The 19,518-nt window shown below is 31.7% G+C and overlaps 1 protein-coding gene across 3 annotated transcripts in view; it reads left to right on the top strand.

Annotated features, from left to right (window-relative positions):
• LOC142325958 (galectin-8-like) overlaps positions 1–19,518 on the top strand; it is a 74,834-nt gene that overhangs the window by 44,110 nt on the left and 11,206 nt on the right. For all 3 annotated transcript variants that reach the window (XM_075367933.1, XM_075367932.1, XM_075367930.1), the window contains 2 exons: positions 10,322–10,549; positions 15,619–15,707. In XM_075367933.1, the coding sequence (XP_075224048.1) occupies positions 10,322–10,549; positions 15,619–15,707 (317 nt within the window). The remainder of the gene's footprint in view (positions 1–10,321; positions 10,550–15,618; positions 15,708–19,518) is intronic.

The following is a 19,518-nucleotide window of genomic DNA, read 5'->3' on the forward strand; positions in this document are numbered from 1 at the left end:
AAGCCATAGCATTTCTGTGTGATAAGGTACGTCAATCTATTCATGTCCTACATCTTCTAGAAACTTATTAAATTGATGGTGATTAAGTACACATAATTTACAATTTTAGTAACATTTTTTAAAACATGCCCGATATGTACAACTTTGGAGCATAATGTTTGTTGATGAATAATACAATGAAAGTGTTGAAGAGAATTATTTTACCTTGTTCTGTGGATTTTTCTTTTACTTATATAATAATGCCTTTAATAACACCAGTTATAGCAGGAGCACCATCAGTTGCAAGAGAAACTAGTTTTTGTAATGAAAAATTATATTTATTCAGAACGTCCATCATTGCATTAAATATGTTAACCGCAATGGTTGTATCATGCATTTGGATAATCTTCAGAAGCTCTTCAATAACTTTCAAGTTTGTATCACATCCGTGAATAAAAACATCTAGCTGAGCTTTATCTTGTATGCTTTCATCAGTTCTGGTGGAATAAGTTTCAAATGTTAGAATTAATGATTTTAGTTGATTATGTAAATTTTTGGCTATATTGTCAATTCTGCTGGTAATGGTGTTTCTTGTTAAGCTTACAATTTTGAATTTTTTAAATTGTTCTGGGCACAGTTCTTTGACTGCCTGAATCATACATTCGTTAATGAATTCCTCTTCAGTGAATGGTTTCGACTTGGTTGCAATTAAATGCGTTTTCAAATAGCTCGTTTTTACAGCAGCTGTATTATCTTCAATAGGTTTGGCAAATATGCTTTGTTGTTTTTGAAGTATCAACTTTAATTCTGACAATTTATTTTTACGAAGCTTCCCTACTTATTTGTGATAATTTTGTTTCTGAATGTATCATAGTATTTTATTTATAATTATTATAATTTATTTTTTCAAGAATGTCTTTCATCACATTGTATGTCTCTTTCAAATTAATACCATAAGCGATTTGTATTGAAGGATATTTGTTACCGTTGTGTGGTAGACTTCTTTTAAAATATACGTGGATGAATCTATGAAAAGGCCAGTCCTCAGGTTTAGAACTTGTCCTAAGTGCAACCTAAGCTCATCAATATTTGTGCAATAAACCAAATTATTTTCATCAATAAAGTACTGAGAAAGTTCTTTTTGTTAGCTTTGAAAGCCCAAAATTTGTGATTTTTTTAAACTAAATTCCAACCTTGCAGTCTTGATCCTAACAGTTCAGCTTGATTTTTTGATAAATTTAAATCCCTAATGAAGTCATTTAATTCACCTTGTAATACAAGATGTGGCTTATTGGAAGATAATTCAAAATCAAAATCATTGTTATCTTCTTCAGTACTGCCTGATTCTTCATTGCTGCTTTCAAAACATATATTCACAGGTGGCTCAGGAACTGGAATAATTTCACTGTGAGGTACATGCCTGATTGCAGATTGCAATGACGGATATTTTACAGTATGTTTAGATTTTTTAGAAATTCCAGACACATTTGTTAAACAAAAGTAACATTCTGTTACATGATCCTTTGGTTCACGCCAAACCATAAGTACATATGTCGTAATATGTGACTATGATATGATTTAATTCTTTGTGTAGTATTGTTTATTTATAGCTTAAAGATTATGTTAACAAAGTTAAACAATAAAAAATGTGCTAACAAAATACAATATAGGAGTTTAAAATGCTAACTATACGTTAAAAAATGAAAAAAAATCCTTTAATTAAAATTACAAAATTTTTCAAAAATGGTGGGTGATAGAAAGATTCTGAGTTGATATTCATTTTCAGCATAAAAAAAAAATTAAAATCATATATCACATGTTAGGAAACAGAAATTGTATTTTTCTGTGTAATAGATTATTTACATCTGAGCTTGTGAAAACATAAATATGATTATTGTATAGTTTTAATGTAAACTTTGAATTGAATTAAGTGTAATGAATTATTTAGATGGGAAGAAAAAATAATAAAAATACATACATAAGCAAGTCATAAATAAAGTACTGTATCACTCATGTTATTGTGAATGCAACTGAGTTAATAATAGTAACTGTGGAAGTAAGGATAGGCCAAAACCTGGAGCTTTTCTCATTCTTCTTGGACAGTGCTTACAATCTTACAAAAATAATTGCTCGTAGATTCAAAGTTTAAAAAAGTGGCTACAGCTTGGATAGAAAAACTATTAATAAAACAAAATTCAGATTGTCAGACAAAACGTTTTAGAACAATCAATCAGAATTCATTTTTCAAGGGGTCTACAAACTTGTTATAAGTTCTACATGGTTGATCAAGATGCAGTTTTTCATAACACTACATATACATACACCCATATTTCCACTGATGAATTTACTTTGATTTTGTAAATGTTCCTATCGATTTTTTAAGTCAATCAGGCACAACATCAATTACAACATGTTAATCTTATAGATTAACAATAAAGGACAAAAAACTAGGTACACTTTAGCAAGTTCAGTTGTAAAAAACACATAAAAAACATAAAAAAGATTGTAGAGTCCTCGGTTCGATGACAGTTTTGACTGCATTTACTACAATTTGATTATCCTGCAACAATTCAAATTTCTTGAGGAGTAATATTCTGGAGGTTGATGGTTTTGAAATAAAGTAAAATGCCAACAGCTTGCCCTAACATTAACAGAACTAGTTTTTGTGTACTGCTAAAGTTAAGAATGCTGGCTCCAGTTCACAGTATGCTGGTGGATTTTCTAATGACTAATAACCATAGCAATCTGTTTCTCACTGTAAAAAAAAATTCTAAATAAGATATCATCTGCCAAAAAAATTGCATACTCTTGAAACACCTCATGGACAGCAGAGATCTCTAAAACAGAAAAACAAATAAATCCTTCCCAACAAAATGGATTTTGCTTTCAGTGGTATGTCTGAAGAAGTTTGTTATAAAAGTGAAAGCTGCAGTCAATTTAAAAATTATTCTATAGTTACTTTTCAGTTGGCTTTGTATAGAGGAGGCCCGTCAGATTACCACAATCAAATTTGTCAGTATCTTTAGATTTTGATAACTAATTGAAGCATATCTTATAAGTCATATATAAGTGATATATCTCGTGATATATATATCAAGACTCAAGACTTCACTTAATTATGAATGTCATTTTAAATGCCATTAATTTTTGTTGTGATCTTGAATGAATGGTTTCTAGTATTAGTTCTGATTCTCTGAAATGATATCAAAAGCAATTATTTTTAACATCAGTTGAGTACAGATCCAGAAAGAATTGGCTTCCAGAAAGAATTAAAGATAAGGAAAGGGATCAGAAATGAGAAGGGAAGTTTTATCTGCACAGAGACAAACTCACCTAGGGTTGTTTCAAAGTCCTCCAGGTGTGGGTTGCCCATATGATTCTTTGGAAGAACAGAGTCTCTTTACCTATGGTGAGATCAGAACATTACTGATTTTTTGCCAACTAGGTCAGATGTATAGTAAAAACATATTCTTTTCCTTATCCTTTAAAATCTAAACAGCCATGTGAGAACAGGTTCAACCTTCATATAGTTAAATTCTTATCTTCATTCAGAATTTGTTGATATGTAGAAGTATCCAGCTGATCTACGTAGTTCAGCTAGTGCTACACAGTAAAGTGCTGATATATGATTATATTATTTTACATTATACATACGCTCTTACATTATATTATACATACGCACTTCACATTTACAAATCACATTGTTTGCCATTTACAGTTTATAGTTTTAAATAAAACAAGAGTAAAATTTAATAAATATATTGGTTTTAGTTGCTGATGGGATTATCTTTATTGACTGTTGCTGTTGGTCTTTTCTTATCTTCACTTATTATTTTTAGCAGTTTGAGTTAGGCAAACAAATTGTAGAATGTGGTTGAAAAGTATATTGTATTTTTATCATTTCATAATGGTAGTGTTTTGTTTTTGTGTGTTTTATATACTAGTCTTTCATAATGTTCCAAGGGTGTTCCATTTTTGTGTATTTATAGACTATTTAAGGATTTTGATAGTGGTGATTTGTATTTGTGAGATGATTGACAAATATTGATTCAATGTTATTGTTAATGGCTTTTGAGAATTTGTTGTATATTTGAAGTTGAGTCTCATTTGAAGAATATTATGGAGTGAAATAGTTGAGTTTACATATTCCTACAGGCATTGCATTTGTTCTGTGTGTAATAGTTTGTTTAGTTTACTTTTTCAAAACCACATTGCTTTCAGAATTTTTAAATTTGTGGGCTATTTTGTTTGAGTTTTGTAATTTTTATGCTAATATGTAGTTTTTTTTTTTTTGCTTGCTGAATTAATATTTACCACAGAGAGAAGCTTGTATGTTGGAATATGGAAATAAAATTTTGTAGTATTTGAGAAATGTAAAATCTGATCAGGATTCATTGAAATCAATTAGTCTTTTGTTACATTAATTTTTTATTCAGTAGATGTTTGTGTGTTGTGTGGTTTTCAAGTGAAATGGTGTTTTGTATATGGTCTGTTAATCATACTTTTAAAAGCTTGTAGTTTATATGGGGTCTGGTGCTTTGAGGTGTGAATGATAATATCTGGTATTATTTAACTCAAAAAACCATTAGCTGTAATATAAACTGTCACTAAATCTGAACATTAGCACCAGCCACTGAAGGGGGTTGGGTAGTGACTGAGAACATTATGATGATTAATATTTTGAAATGTTAGATGTCTTGTATATTTTATGTTAGTGCAATTTATTATTTACAAAGTTTGCAGTTTTAAATAATTTTCATATAGTTCTATTATGTACAAAAACATAGCACGTTATTTTAAATACTCCATATCATATTGCCATATTCAAATTAGCACATATTGTATTGATTTTAATTTTATCTAAATCAGCAGTTATTATTCTTTAGTAATGTGTGAAAGCTGCATGGTTATACTGTTTCTTGGTAAACCTTTTTTGTTTTTGATGTTTATTTATTATAATAATGTCTTGGGATTTACATAACCATCTCAATAAGAGTCTTAATGGTTTTCCTAAATGGAAAATGTTTCAAAACATATATATTTTGTAGAATGTAATGATGTTAGTTTAATATCTGACTTAGCATGAAGCAATTTGTTTATACCAAGTATTATGATCATGTATCATCACATACATATATGATCATGTGCTAAATTTTTTTTTTAAATGTATTTCCCTTATTATGTAACTCATCAAATTTTTACCTAAATAAAATTTAAAAAAATGTTTGCATGGTCTTTTTTTTAAATTATTTTAATTTGGAGATTCCAGATGAGGCATGTGTTTTTTTTTGTAATTATGGATTTAAGCACGAATTTGTTTATTATTGTATTTATTATTATTTTTTAAATAAAACTGTTGCTTTGTGTTCATTTACAAAATTGAAGATTTAAATTAGGAGGTTTAGTAATTGAAAACCATATCACAGAATTAAATAATTAATAAGGTTTACTTGCATTGTTTTATAACATTTTTATGTTTTTTTTTCTTTTATATTTATCTGTTTTTTACAAAAAGATTTTAACAAAAAGTATGTTTGTAATTAAAATATTTAACAGACATGTGTATAAAATAAGGAAAGCTAAATAAATTTACCAAAATTTTAAAATCATTGATCATAAGTTTGATAAAATTATTGATTTTGTTTTTGTTGTTATTGTCTAGCTTGGCTGTTTTTGTAAGTAAAAAAGTTAACAAAGTATCGCATGACTTTCCCGGCTATACTGGTCAAGTTATACAATTCCTTGCACAGCTTTTTCATGGTAAAATCATTCTTTAACTGGAAAGGTTTTGCAATTCAAACATTAAGGGTCTGACTTTTATTTAAAAAATTAAAAAAAATAAATTTCAAAGAGAGTTATTTTAAAATATTAAAAAAAAAGTTTAACTTTCCTGAAATTAATGAAAAAAAATGCTTCCATTTTGAGTCTGGAATATAATATTGAATATTCTGTTTCTTTATAAAAAAAAAAACAAAAACACATTTTATATATATTAGTGGTGGGGAATAAATTTTAAGAAATATTTTTCTAAAAATATTCATTATACGAGGGCTGTTTTTTTTTAACCTCTGATGGGCTGTACAAAAAAGACACATTGACATAACAAAATGATTATTTTACTAAAATTTTTTATAGTATCTAAATTATTTTTCCATATAAACGTCAGAATGATGGAGGAAATTGTTGTATTGCGACACCAGCTTTCCGATGCCCTCAAGAAGTTTGCCGCCCGAGAGGTAAGGTACATTTTGGCAGCCTCCTGAAGTTCTTCGTTGGTGGTGAAATTTTGTCTGCCCAACTATGCCTTCATTCTTGAAAGAAGTGAAAATCGTTAGGTGTTAGGTCTGGACTACACAGTGGACGGTTGAAAACTTTCCACTTGAATTGTTTGAAAGTCAATGTCATGTTGGCACAGCGCGGTTGTGCATTTTTGTGGATCAAAACCACGCCAGATGAGAGCATGCCTCTTTGTTTATTCTGGATTGCTCTGCAGAGGTGATATAAAGACTCACAATAAACTTCCTTTGTTATTGTTGTCTTCTGCTCTATAAACAAGACACCTTTATGGTTAAAAAAAACTGACCATTGTTCTTATGTTGCTCAGCGTCTGTCTGAACTTTTTCGGCTTGTTTGGAGAAGTGTGCATCCACTACTTAGACTTCTCTTTGGTTTCTGGATCATCATACTGGATCCAAGGCTCTTCACCAGTAATGATAGACTTTAAAAACCCTCTTCCCTCTCATTATCATAACATGTGAGAAACATTAAGGCTGATGCCACTTGCTGCATTTTGTGATCAACATTCAACATTTTTGGGACCCAACTTGCATACAGTTATCGGCATCCTAGGTCTTTAGTCACAATTGTGTTCAGAGAAGGCTTTGAAATTTCTGGGATTTCTTCAAGAATTTTTAGAAGTTCACTTTTCATAAATATCCGTTTGTCACAGACAAAATCAACATGCTCAACCAGGCATACTGTACTGACAGACTTGCATCCTTGCCCACCTTCGTCATGGACGTCCATTTGCCCTTCTTTAAATTTCCTACACCATTTCTGTACACTACCATCACTCATAAAGTTTTCACCACACTAGGCTCATTCTGCAATTGATTTCAGCAGCACTACATCCTTCTGCCTGCAGAAAACATATTACAGTTTGCAACTCACACTTGGCAGGAGCATCAATCATAGCGGCCATGTTCAATTGCCTGTAGCTCAGTTTAGACTGATGGAATGGAGCTGGCAGTGGCAGAGGTTGTGGTAGGGGAGCGGCATAATCGTACGATGCACAGACCTGGCTCCCGCCTATCTCTTGTTTAATCAGAACAGTCCTCGTAGCATAATAAATTCGATTAAGTAGAGTTTTCTCCAATTGTCACAGTCTAACCCTCCATTTCAATAAAATCTAAAATAAGGAAAAGAAAATTAAAAAAAAAATTCTGCATCTTAGATCCAGGGTCTTTAATGCTGGAAGAAAAAATAATTTTTTTGTCTTGGGAAGAAAAATCTGTGATTCTGATAGTATTTTTTCTCCTGACGTCAAATATGATATTGGTTTTCCCCATCACGCAAGGTTTCCAAGAGACAGGCATTTATCATTTTAAACATTCTAATACTTTCTGCGTTCTTAACTACACAGTATTCAAACATTTGATTCGGCTAGAAAGTAAGAAATGACGATTTTCTGTTATATTTCGCCTGTAGAGCATCTTTTTTGATGATCCAACAATAATCAACCAGCCTATTAGGATTCTATTTGCCTTGATACCTCTTTTCCATATTTGCTCATTGCTCATTGCGCCCAGATTTTCCCGAAGAAATCTGCGAGTGCAGGAAGTGCACTCGCAGCTAGATTTTAAGCATATATTAAACCCAAATTTTTATAAGATGTTATAAGATCGTTGACAATATCATGGTGATTTTCCTCCTTTCTATTTCTCAAAAAACTCTTGAGTAACATTTTTGAATGCTTGTCAAGCTGCTTTCTCCAGTGGATTCAGTAGTTCCCCAAACTTTTCATCATCTCATATTTGTAGACCCACAAATATTCCTTCTTTAATTTTTGTATTATTAATTGTAGGAAACTTCTGTTTTAAGTACATGAAACCAGGTGAATTGTCATGGCCTTGACAAAATTCTTCATTAATCCTAGTTTGATATGTAATGGGGATACATAAACATTTTTAGGATTATACAATGGGTCATGTTTCACATTTTTCTGTTCTGAAATGAGTGATTCACGTTTAGGCCATTCTTTTCTAATGAAATTATTTTTTCTGTCCCTACTATCCGATTTACATGAAAATCAACACTGCTTTGTCTAACCAAACTGCAAACCAAGAATAAGTGCAATTACCCTTAAATTACTACAATTGTTTAATTCATACACTGCATATTGAAGCTTTTCCATTACACATTTAAAGTTTTCATATGTTTCTTTCATATTAGCAGTGAGCTACATGTTCTGATGGGAATTTATTGTCATTATATAGAAGCACAGCTTTTAAACTAACTTTAGAGGAATCAATGAACAAGCGCCATTCTGTTGGGTTATGCTCATTAAAAAGTATCTCCCTAAGAGAAGAAATGTCATTACAAAACATTAAGTTATTTTCTACAGAAAAATAGTCTTTAAATTCAGAATGACGATTACGATAAGTATGTTTCTTTGTATTCTTTTGAAGAAGATTCCATCCTTTTAGCTGGGAAGCAAGCATTTGAGACCATTTTTTTTGGATAACTTTAAATCTCGTATGAGATTAAAATTTTCTTGAGTCAGTAAATGAGTCCCATATGAACTGCTTAGTTCAAAAGTTGTATCACCAGAATCTCTCTTTTTCTTCCTTACTTCCATCAGACTTTGAGCTCTCTTCATCTAATGTTACATGCTCTGAAGGCTTTGGTATGGGCAATTCTTCGCAGTGTGGAACTGGTCTCATTGCAGATTGCACGTTAGGGTACATCACTGTATGTATTGATTTTGAGGTAATCCCTTTAATGTTTGTTAAACAGAAATAACAGTCAGAAGAGTGATCTTTGGGTTCCCTCCAAATCATAGGGATAGGAAATGGCATGTGCGATTTTTCCTTGCAGTGAGAAGCCTAGAACATGATAAACAACAGATATGTGGGGCCCAGACCCTTGTTTGGTCCCCAACTTTACACCCAAAATAAAGTTCATAACACTTTTTTACTAATTGAGTAAGGTTTTGCCTTTGAGACTTTGGGACTTGAGCATCAATTCACCACGTACATAACAAAAATTGTTAGGATGATTTAATCAAACTCTGGGCATTTTGTAACTAACGACTAATTAAAAGAAATGAAGTTGTAAATATGTAATACACAATAATTCAGACACACAAAGCACTCACAATGATGTGTGTCTACTGCTTCTCTACCATCTCACAACTGGCATCATTCTGATGAATGTGTGCTACACTAGATCACGTTTGTACATATCTATACATGTCTGAACCTGCACAACAGTAGCAATGCTACCCTTTGAGTTAGCTCATTTGGTTCCATCATATTTACAATGTTCTAGCAGCTTTCACTTGGCAATGGGAAAATGGATGAAAAAACTTTTTAAAATATTTAAAAAAATTAAAATACAAAAAAAACTGTGGATGATGGAGAGATTACAAATACATATTTGAAAACTGGATAAAAAACTGCATATAAATACACTTATTGATACTCGTAAGACAAAAATCATGTTGATCAGTGTAATTTAAAGTATAGACTTGTCTTGATTGTAACTATGAAGTAGACTTTCAAAATTTTTTTGAAAAATATTTAAACTGAAGGGAGGTAGAGCAAAAAATGTATTTCAATTTTAAGAGGAGGAAGTTGATTTTTTGAGAAAAGTTTTTTTGTAACTCCCTTCACCCCTTGAATGGATTTTGACAAAAATTGCTGTGATCAACGTCTCATATGTAGAAATATTTCTGCCAGATTTGAAGAAAATCAGTTTTGTCAGTCCTCAGATATCAAAAGCATTGCAACACTTACATATGTATGCAGTACATACATACTTTTTTTTTTTTATCTAAATGAACTATGTGAACTCTAAAATGTAAAGATTCCAAAAAACTTATTACCCCATTTTTGATATGATCACCACACTTTCCCCTTTAGCAGTTCTAGCTATATTTGCTGGGAATGTAAAAATCAATATTTTCCTTGCAATAAAAAAAAAATTGATGACAAATATTATATTGTTTTTTTAAACTATTTGTTATAAGGTAAAGCCAATACCAAGTATTTTTTTATGATTCAATTGATATTAATTTTGTTTTCAAGAAGTGTAATATTTGTTTTGTTTTATATTATTCCAGATTGCTATCAATGGAGTTCACTTCTGTGCCTTTAGGTATCGTTATCCTCTATTTGAAATGGACACTTTGGAGATATTTGGATCAGTTAATTTACATAAAATACATTTCAAAGAAACCAATGAATACCCTGGTGATTTAATTCAGTCATGTGATGGTATTGAACGTTTGCACAATTTCTCCATCCCGAGATTTTCACAAGAAAGATATATGCTGGATTTAAGCAACTGTGTAAGTATTCATATTTTATGATTATTGTAGATATCTTTTTACTGTAATCAGGATTGTGGTTTGTTTATGGTATTATACTAACATTTGATTTTTTCTGATTTTTATTAAATACGCCTTTATGTAAAATACAGAATGGTCCAAAAGTCACAGTACAGCCTATTATTTCAGAAGTTGTAAGGAAAATGAAACATTTGGATACACCAGTATATTAGGTATGAGGGCCCACCTTGGGGGCATAACAGCAATGGCCGTCATTTTAAAATCTGCCATTTTGAATCGTCGTCCATTTATTTAATTGGGAAGAGGTCATGTGACATATCAAAACAGATTCAAATTTTACCAGGAATTCATTTCTGCAATCAGATTTCACATAACTGTTACGGTGTAAGAGGTATTGGCATCCAAAATTGTCACTGAAGGGCTTCACAATATGTTCAATATGTCGACCATTTTGTTGAATGCATAACTCTAGTCAGCAGACACTCGCAGAAGCACTCTGGTGTGTTTTTCTGTGCAGCACAGCATAATTATTTGTTGCAGATTGTGACATCATGAATCTTCTTTGCGTAAACAAGTTGCTTCAAATGCCCTCACAAATAAAAGTCCATAGATGTGAGGGCAGGTGATCTTGATGGGCATTCCATTGGTCCACGCTGATCAATTCCATTGCCCAGGCAACTGGACATCAAGCCACTGACGAACATTTAGCCCAAAGTGTGGTGGAGCACTATCTTGTTGAAAAAACAAAGGGAATGTTCCATCTACATTTAAAAGGGCAGGAAAGACAGAGTCTCTCAGTATGTCGTACTGCTTGGAATTAAGGGTTCCATTGAAGATTGGTCCAACCACACGGGTACTCCATATCCCAGATAACACCATAATTTTAACATCTCCAACAACATTAGGTGAGTCAATCCAGTGGGGATTTTCATCACATCAATATTGGTGATTCTGCAGTTTTCCTCACCACTGACATAAATCATTGCTTTGTCACTGAATAGGATACTCTGTGGGAATGTAGTGTTTTGATATTGATGTAATGCCCACGTACAGAACTCGACATGTCTGTGTGGGTCATTCTCAGAAAGTTTTTGCAGCATTTGCACTTAAAGAGGGTGCCATTTGTTGGTGTGAAGAATATGCAGAATGGAGGAATGACACACCAATTTCACTTGCAAGATGTGGAGTGCTGCATTGTGGGCTCCTTGCAAAGGCAGCCAAGACCATCGTTCAGGATGTCTCATCAGTGGAAGATTTGAGACAACCATTACATCACCTGTCGGACACATTCCAGTTTCCCTTTGAATTTGGATATGAGACATACAACAGTGTTATGTGAAATCGGTGGTCTCTCTGGGTGGCACCTGTTAAAATCTGCTACAACGACTCGACTGCTTCATTCACCAGACATCAGGATCACCTCAATTTGCTTTTCCTTCATCAAAGCCATCATATGTCACCTCTCTTTTTCCTGTTTAGCCTCCGGTAACTACCATTAAGATAATTCTTCAGAGGATGAATGAGGATGATATGTATGAGTGTAGTCTTGTACATTCTCAGTTCGACCATTCCTTAGATGTGTGGTTAATTGAAACCCAACCACCAAAGAACACCGGTATCCATGATCTAGTATTCAAATCCGTGTAAAAATATCTGGCTTTACTAGGACTTGAACGCTGGAACTCTCGACTTCCAAATCAGCTGATTTGGGAAGACGTGTTCACCACTAGACCAAACCGGTGCTGCATCATATGTCACTTGCAAAAAATAAGATTTTCAAACTTTTTGATGCCAATAACTCCTACACCATAACAGTTATGTGAAATCTGATTGCAGAAATGAATTCCTAGTAAAATTTCAATCTGTTTTGATATGTCACATGACCTCCCTTCTCATTTAAATAAATGCACGGCAATTCAAAATAACAGATTCCAAAATGGTGGCCATTGATTTGTTATGCCCCAAAGGTCGGCCCCTCATACCTAATTTACATTAGTGTATCCAAATGTTTCATTTTCTTTACAACTTCTGAAATAATAGTCTGTACTGTGACTTTGGATCACTTTGTATAGTATAGAATTTGTTGTAACTTATTTGTTCTAATATGCTACAACTACAGAAATACTAGAATAAAAAAATACTAGTATTTTAAAGTCTCAGTTATTATTGGCAGTAATTCAATTATTTTACACACACGACTGATGAGACTGATTTACTGAAATTTCAGTAACTTGAAATATGAGGAGTGGCTGAAATTTAATGCACAGTTCATAATTCATAAATGAAAATGAAAAGAGATAGTCAAATGAAACAAACATGGTAAAAATACATTTTATTTACAAAAACTTACATTTATTTTTCTATGTGGCTATCACAGATAGTTACACATTTCATCCAATGGTGAACCAGTTTTTTCATTCCATCAATGAAGAATGTTGGTGGTCTTTCCTTGATCTGTTATTTCACTGTGTCCTTTGGTTCATTATTCATGGTAAAATGAATAATATTAATATCCCTCTTTAAATTTGAAGAAAATAAGTGAAAATTGTAGGGTGCCAAATATGGTGACTGTGGAGCATATGGATTAGGTTCAAATATCAACTCTCACAAGAGCCTCAGCAATTGCATGTGATGTGCGGTGACTGAAGATTGTATTGTTGGAGAATTATTGGCTCTGTAGTATGTTGAACATGGTTCACATGTCTCCTAATGTGTTTTGTTGTCAATATATTGAGTAGAGTTTACAATTGACCCAGCTTCTAGGTCACATGTGTGTGTGTTTGGAACCCCAGAATACTGACAAGAGAATTCTTTTTCTCTTGTGGCAAACCATAGTTCCTGTATTCTATGCTCTGCCATTTTTCTTCTGGATTGTAATGATGTACCCAAGTTTCATCTCCTGTCACAATATTGATAAGGAAGTCGACTCGCTTGTCATGGAAACATTTCAGAAACTGTTCACAACATTCCTTTTATTTGCTCTTTTCTGTGAGTTTGGTGTTATCCACTGTGAACAAAATGTATAGTAGCCCAGTTGTCAAAAAGTGTGTCTTGCTCATTTTTTCAATACACCTATCGGGGTGGCAGTGCATGTTTATTTAAATTACAGTCATCTTGAATCAGTCCATGCACTAAATTTGGTGCTTCATGAATCACAGAAACTGGTCTACTAGTGTGAGTTTCATCCTCAATATACCTTTTACCAGCTTCTTTTGCACTAAATTTTATTGCCCACTTAACATGTTACGTCAAATAAAAGTTTCACTACCATAAATAGTGTTTTAATTGATGATGAATATCACTAATATTTCTGCTGTTAAAGATTCGCAATTGCTGCACATTATTTTAGATGTGTTGACAAAGCTGGTGTACATGATTTCACAATAATGGTGAGTGACAGAAATTGAGAGGATGTGGTTCAACAAAATGTTAGTAGTAGGAGATTTGGATAAACATGATGAATTAATTAAGTTGAAGGTAAAAACATATTTTCATCTTCATTATTTTTCAGTTTCAAATAGATATTAAAAGGAACAGGTTTTACCTAAGTTTATGATGATACTGAATTATTAAGAAATAAGAAACGTATGGTCGCATAAGAAATATGACAACTGAAAAAAATAATTTACGATGCCAAATATACAGTAGGTTCAATTTAGAAATAAAATCACATTTCATAAATAAGTCTAAAATTGAATTCTATGTTTATGAAAAATATATTTACATTTTATTTTAAACCATGTCATACCGGATAAGTTTAGTTTTCTTGTGTTCCTTTTTTCATTTGGAAATTGTGATTTATAAATATAACAAAACAGTTATAAAATTATGGAAACATTAACATCCCAACCCCGTAAGGGAAAACAGACACCTGCCTGGTGACATTCTGGTCACCCCCCCTCGTTACTTGCCCTGATGGGCTTTAATGGGAGTCTCTATCACCTTCTGACTTTTTACATCTCATAATAATAAGCCTGGCCTCGTTGGGATGCCACCGATGTAAATGCCTCGGTAGACATTTACATCGGTGATTTATTAAGTCATCTTTTGCCTTTGCTGTAGGCCTCATCCAGACGGAAGCATTAACAGCTATAAGATTATGAAAATTAGAGAAGTACCAAGTAAATGTAGCTATAGAAGTAGTTAAAACTGTAGTAAAAATTTGGTTGATAGTCTATCCATTCTACATTTCATTAATGAGTAGATAGATTTGCTGTTAGAAGGTTTTCAAGTTTGGCTTTTATAACCCCGAAACAGATTTTAAGGAACCTTGATGTTTAAGGAACAGATTTTATGTTAATCTTGAAATGAGTGGTGTTATGAAGAAATAAAAAAATATTGAAATTAGAATAGTTATTAAATTAAATTTGAAGTGTGTAAAATAAATTTTCACTTAAAAAAAACAAACTTAATATATACTTGGAATGGGAACAAAAATAACATGTACATAGAAATAATTTGGTTAAACTACTTGATGATGGAATTTGATATGACACCTTAAAGTTATTAAATAAACCTATATTATTAAGTAAAAATGTAGAAGGTACTTCTACATTTTTAGGTACTTTTACAAAACACATTTTGAAGTTAATTAGAAGTATTAACTCCAAAAGGTGTTTATGGAAGAAAGAATTCCAGCCAGTATTTAGAAAGTAAATTATTTTGAATTTAATAATTCAAATAATATATTTTTTAATTTAAATACTGGTTTTGATGAAGTTGTTATGATTTCAGATAAAAATGATAATAATATTGTTATAAAAGAGGTGGGTGGATTCAAGAATTTATGTTAACATGGGATATTTTTCTGGTTGTATTTTTGGAAAGAACAAACAATTATTAAAAGTTGCAGTAATACTTTAGTTAAAGTAATATTATTTTTTAAGTTCTGACATCCAAGATATTTGATATTTCTGACAATGAGCTTTTGAAATTTAGCCCTTTTTGAACTTAAAAATATCAGTGTATTAATTGTTTATTTTTTGTTTTATTTCACATTTGAGTAATCTTATGGAAAATGTTAAAACTACTAATTTTTAAAAATATCTATTTAACTGTTAATTTTTCAGGAGACTCCACATGTGATATCTCTTAATCATCAGCTATGTATTGGAAGTGAAATAGAAATATCAGGTCGAGCAAAGCTGCTTCCTCATTCGTAAGTTTTATGTAATTATTTACTGGGTGGTGCATGGTCTCCCACATTTTGAAAGATTATTAGAAAATGGTTACCTTTGGAAACAAATATTTCATCTAAAAGTAAAAAGCTTATGAAATTAATTTCTGAAAAAGATATCTTCAAGATGAGATTGCATTTTACAATCAATACTTTTTTATTACAAAAATCCATATTATTAAATATACAGGGTTATCATTAAAGAATGGTGCAGTTTCAGTAATTCATAGGAAGATTGTAGGGAAATTTCTAGATGTTATATTAGTATCCGTGAAAGCCTCCAACCCAAAAGTTTGTTTATCAGCAGTTGTAACCACAACGTCAGTTCTTGTATTGTTGTTGCGGTGAGTTTAGCGAGTTACTATCTTCTCGGATAAAGACAAAGCAAAGTGTGTTTTATTGATGGCTGAATTAAAATCCGTAATTTTAGTTCAACGTGCGTTTCGTGAATTCGGAAGAGATCCACCACACAAAAATAACATAACACGTTGATTCAAACAATTCGAAGAAACTAGATCAGTTAAGAAACAGAAATCAATCGGCAGACCAAGTGTACCAGACGAAACGGTTAAACTATTAGACAATCGGCAATTAGAAGTCCTTGGAAGTCCATCCCCCTCAAAGCGTCAAATTAGGTATTCCAAAATCAACAGTTCACAAATTTTTTATAAAAAACTGAAATTGCACGCTTATAAAATCCAGATACTGCAGGAATTGAAACTCGATGATGGTGTAAAACGTTACAATTTCGCTGTTGAAATGTCGGACAGAATAAGTGAAAACGAATCATTTTTAGATGATATAATTTTTACAGACGAAGCTACACTCCATGTGAATGGATGCGTTAATAGACACAATTCACGAATATGGGGCTCTGAAAAAACCCACACGCAATTATTGAGAAACAACGCGATTCGCCTAAAGTTAATGTTTGGTGTGGTGTGATGAAAAATCGTGTAATAGGGCCTTTCTTCTTTGGTGAAAAAACAATTAATGGAGTTGTGCATCTTGACATGTTAACCAATTATTGCTTTCCTCAGCCGGATGAACTCGAAAACATTCATCGACTTCATTTCCAACAAGATGGTGCTCCCCCGCACTTCAATGCATCGGTCACGGACGCTTTGAACGAAAAATTTGGAGATCGATGGATAGGCCGGCAAGGATCCATACTTTGGCCTCCAAGGAGTCTAGACCTGACACCTTACGATATTTTCTTGTGGGGTTACTTCAAAAGCGTTGTTTATACACAAAAAATTCGCGGCCTAAACCACTTAAAAAACAGGATTAATGAAGCAATGACAACCATTAACGAAGAAATGTTAACTAATATTTGGAGAGAAGTTGATTATCGTTTGGAGATTTGTCGAGCCACTAAGGGCGCACATATTGAAATTTATTAATTAATAAAAAAAAATGTTTGAGACGACAAATTTGAAAAATAAAAAACATAAACTGTAAGTAATTCTGTTTTAATTTAAACCGTGTTCAAAACCGCACCATTCTTTTATGATAACCCTGTATATAATATAATATTGTAATTTATTGAAGTTATACTTCTTTTGGCATGTTAGGAGAAACTGATCAGAGTGTATTTTCAGCAAGTTATAGAAGTTGTGTGCGCCGATATAACACACCATGAAGCATGTATGCACAGGCCCAAGTGGATCAGTTTACATGCACGTGCGTGTAGTGTCTAATTCAGTCAGTCGTTCAATATAATTAAGTGATTAGCATGTGTTGTAAACATAACAGATATTGAGTCATAATAAATATATATTTACATACCTGGATTTCTGAAGACGGATATTTTAAACTGTGAATATTATTTTTCATATTCATAAAACTTTATATTGTAGCATATATATATTTTTTTTTTTGTGAAAATTGTGTATCAAGATTTGAGGTTATATTAATGTATTATTTTGTATGAGTAAAATTATATTTTTTAATGACAGAAAATAGCACACCGATGAATTGATTTTGCATAAATAATTTTAAATTTACCAAACACAAAATTTTTGATAAAATACACTACTGTAAAATAAAATCATTTGTATCATATTTTTCATATCATAAGCTGCTGATAACCCTCATGCCTATTCAATCGTCATCCGAAGTATTAATGGAATTAAACTGATCGAAATATATTCTATGAACTTAGTTTTATATTACAACAAATACTTCAATATTTTTAAACTATATAAATTTAATTTAAGTGTTATTTATTCAAACTTTTATTCATGGTGTTTAATGTCATGTATCGATCATTTGACTCAGTTCAAATTTGTTTGAACGTGTAAAAAAATTGTTTTTTTATTCACGCCAAAGAAGTATAACTCCTCCTTACATGCGTACATAAGTTCACACAAGTTTTTTTTTTTTTTTTTATAATATGATATTTTTTTTTTTTGTATTAATATATATGGTGGACAGACCATATGTCATCATTTTGCAAGATATCATAATTGAAAGTTTTTTCATGTATTCTGTACTTTATTAGCCATATGTGCAGTGGCCCTGTCTTGTTGAAAGAGCCTTCTCAGTTCATTAATTATAAAGGTTTGCAGGATTACAATATAATGTTTGGAATTTGCAGTTAGTTTCTTCTGTTAGTAAAGAAAAATTATTGTGCTGTTCCAAGAGTTCAGACACCACACCACAAAGTTAGATTAAGAGAATGCTCTTGTTCCTTGACAGATTGATAGATATTGTTTGATGCCCACTACCTCATATTATGTTTGTTCACAAAACTGACTAAATTAAAATGGGCTATGTTACTCATGTTCAATAAAAATAGAATATGAAAGCAGTAGGTATGATTTGTTATCATGTTGTACATAATATTGCAAAAGTTTACTTTATACTGTCGATCTGTAGATAAATGTTTCAGTTGTTTTTGATTTATAAGGCAGAATTCATAGTACAGTTAGCAAACACCCCAAAAACCTTTGAGAAATTCATAGTACTCTTGCTTGTATTTGAGCTGACTGACTTAAGATACTCATTTCTTTCATTCGAGCTAAGTTCTCTGTTATTTTCACTGTTAGAGGAGGTGCATGTTTATTATGTTTCAATGTCTCATTGGCAATGTTTCATTGCCAATATTTTTCAATTTACTGACCTGTTCCAAAGTCATTTATGTGAAGAAGATAAAATTGTCTAAATCTCCATAACAAAATTGCTTTTGTTAAAAAAGTTAAAAGCTGTAATCCAGTGCACACTCCAGTGCTCCATTGCTGTTAACTGACAACAAAAACGTGAAATTTTCCCCGATTTTAACTTAGTACGTTATTGCTAACAATATTCATTATAAACAACTAATGTTTATAATGATATACATCATAATTTAAAATATATCCATTTAATTAAAAATGTTTACTGCAAAGAGAAGATCATTCTTTTTTGTGTATGTTGGCAACAAATGACCTTGTGATTATAAATTTAGCATATTAGAACTAAGTAATCTCACTCTTTCTTGTTAATAATTACAAAGGTTAATAGACAAAAATGTAATTAACTTATGCTTAATGTGCACTTATTCTTGAGCCAGTGTTCAGTTGAATATAAACATCCAAATTGAGTCGAAGTTTATGGAGATATACCATGAACTTTTAGAGTAAAAGTTCATGGTCTAAGTACATTATATCAAAATGGCACTGGGGTTGTAATATTTCAAAAAATTGTATTTATGGTCCCATTTGGCTCATATTCAGAATATATATTAGTTACGTGAAACAAAATTTATTCATTGCTTTATATTTATTTACAATTAATATTCAACTTTTTTACT

This window comes from Lycorma delicatula, chromosome 6 (genome assembly GCF_047948215.1).
Source record: "Lycorma delicatula isolate Av1 chromosome 6, ASM4794821v1, whole genome shotgun sequence".
Lineage (NCBI taxonomy): Eukaryota > Metazoa > Arthropoda > Insecta > Hemiptera > Fulgoridae > Lycorma > Lycorma delicatula.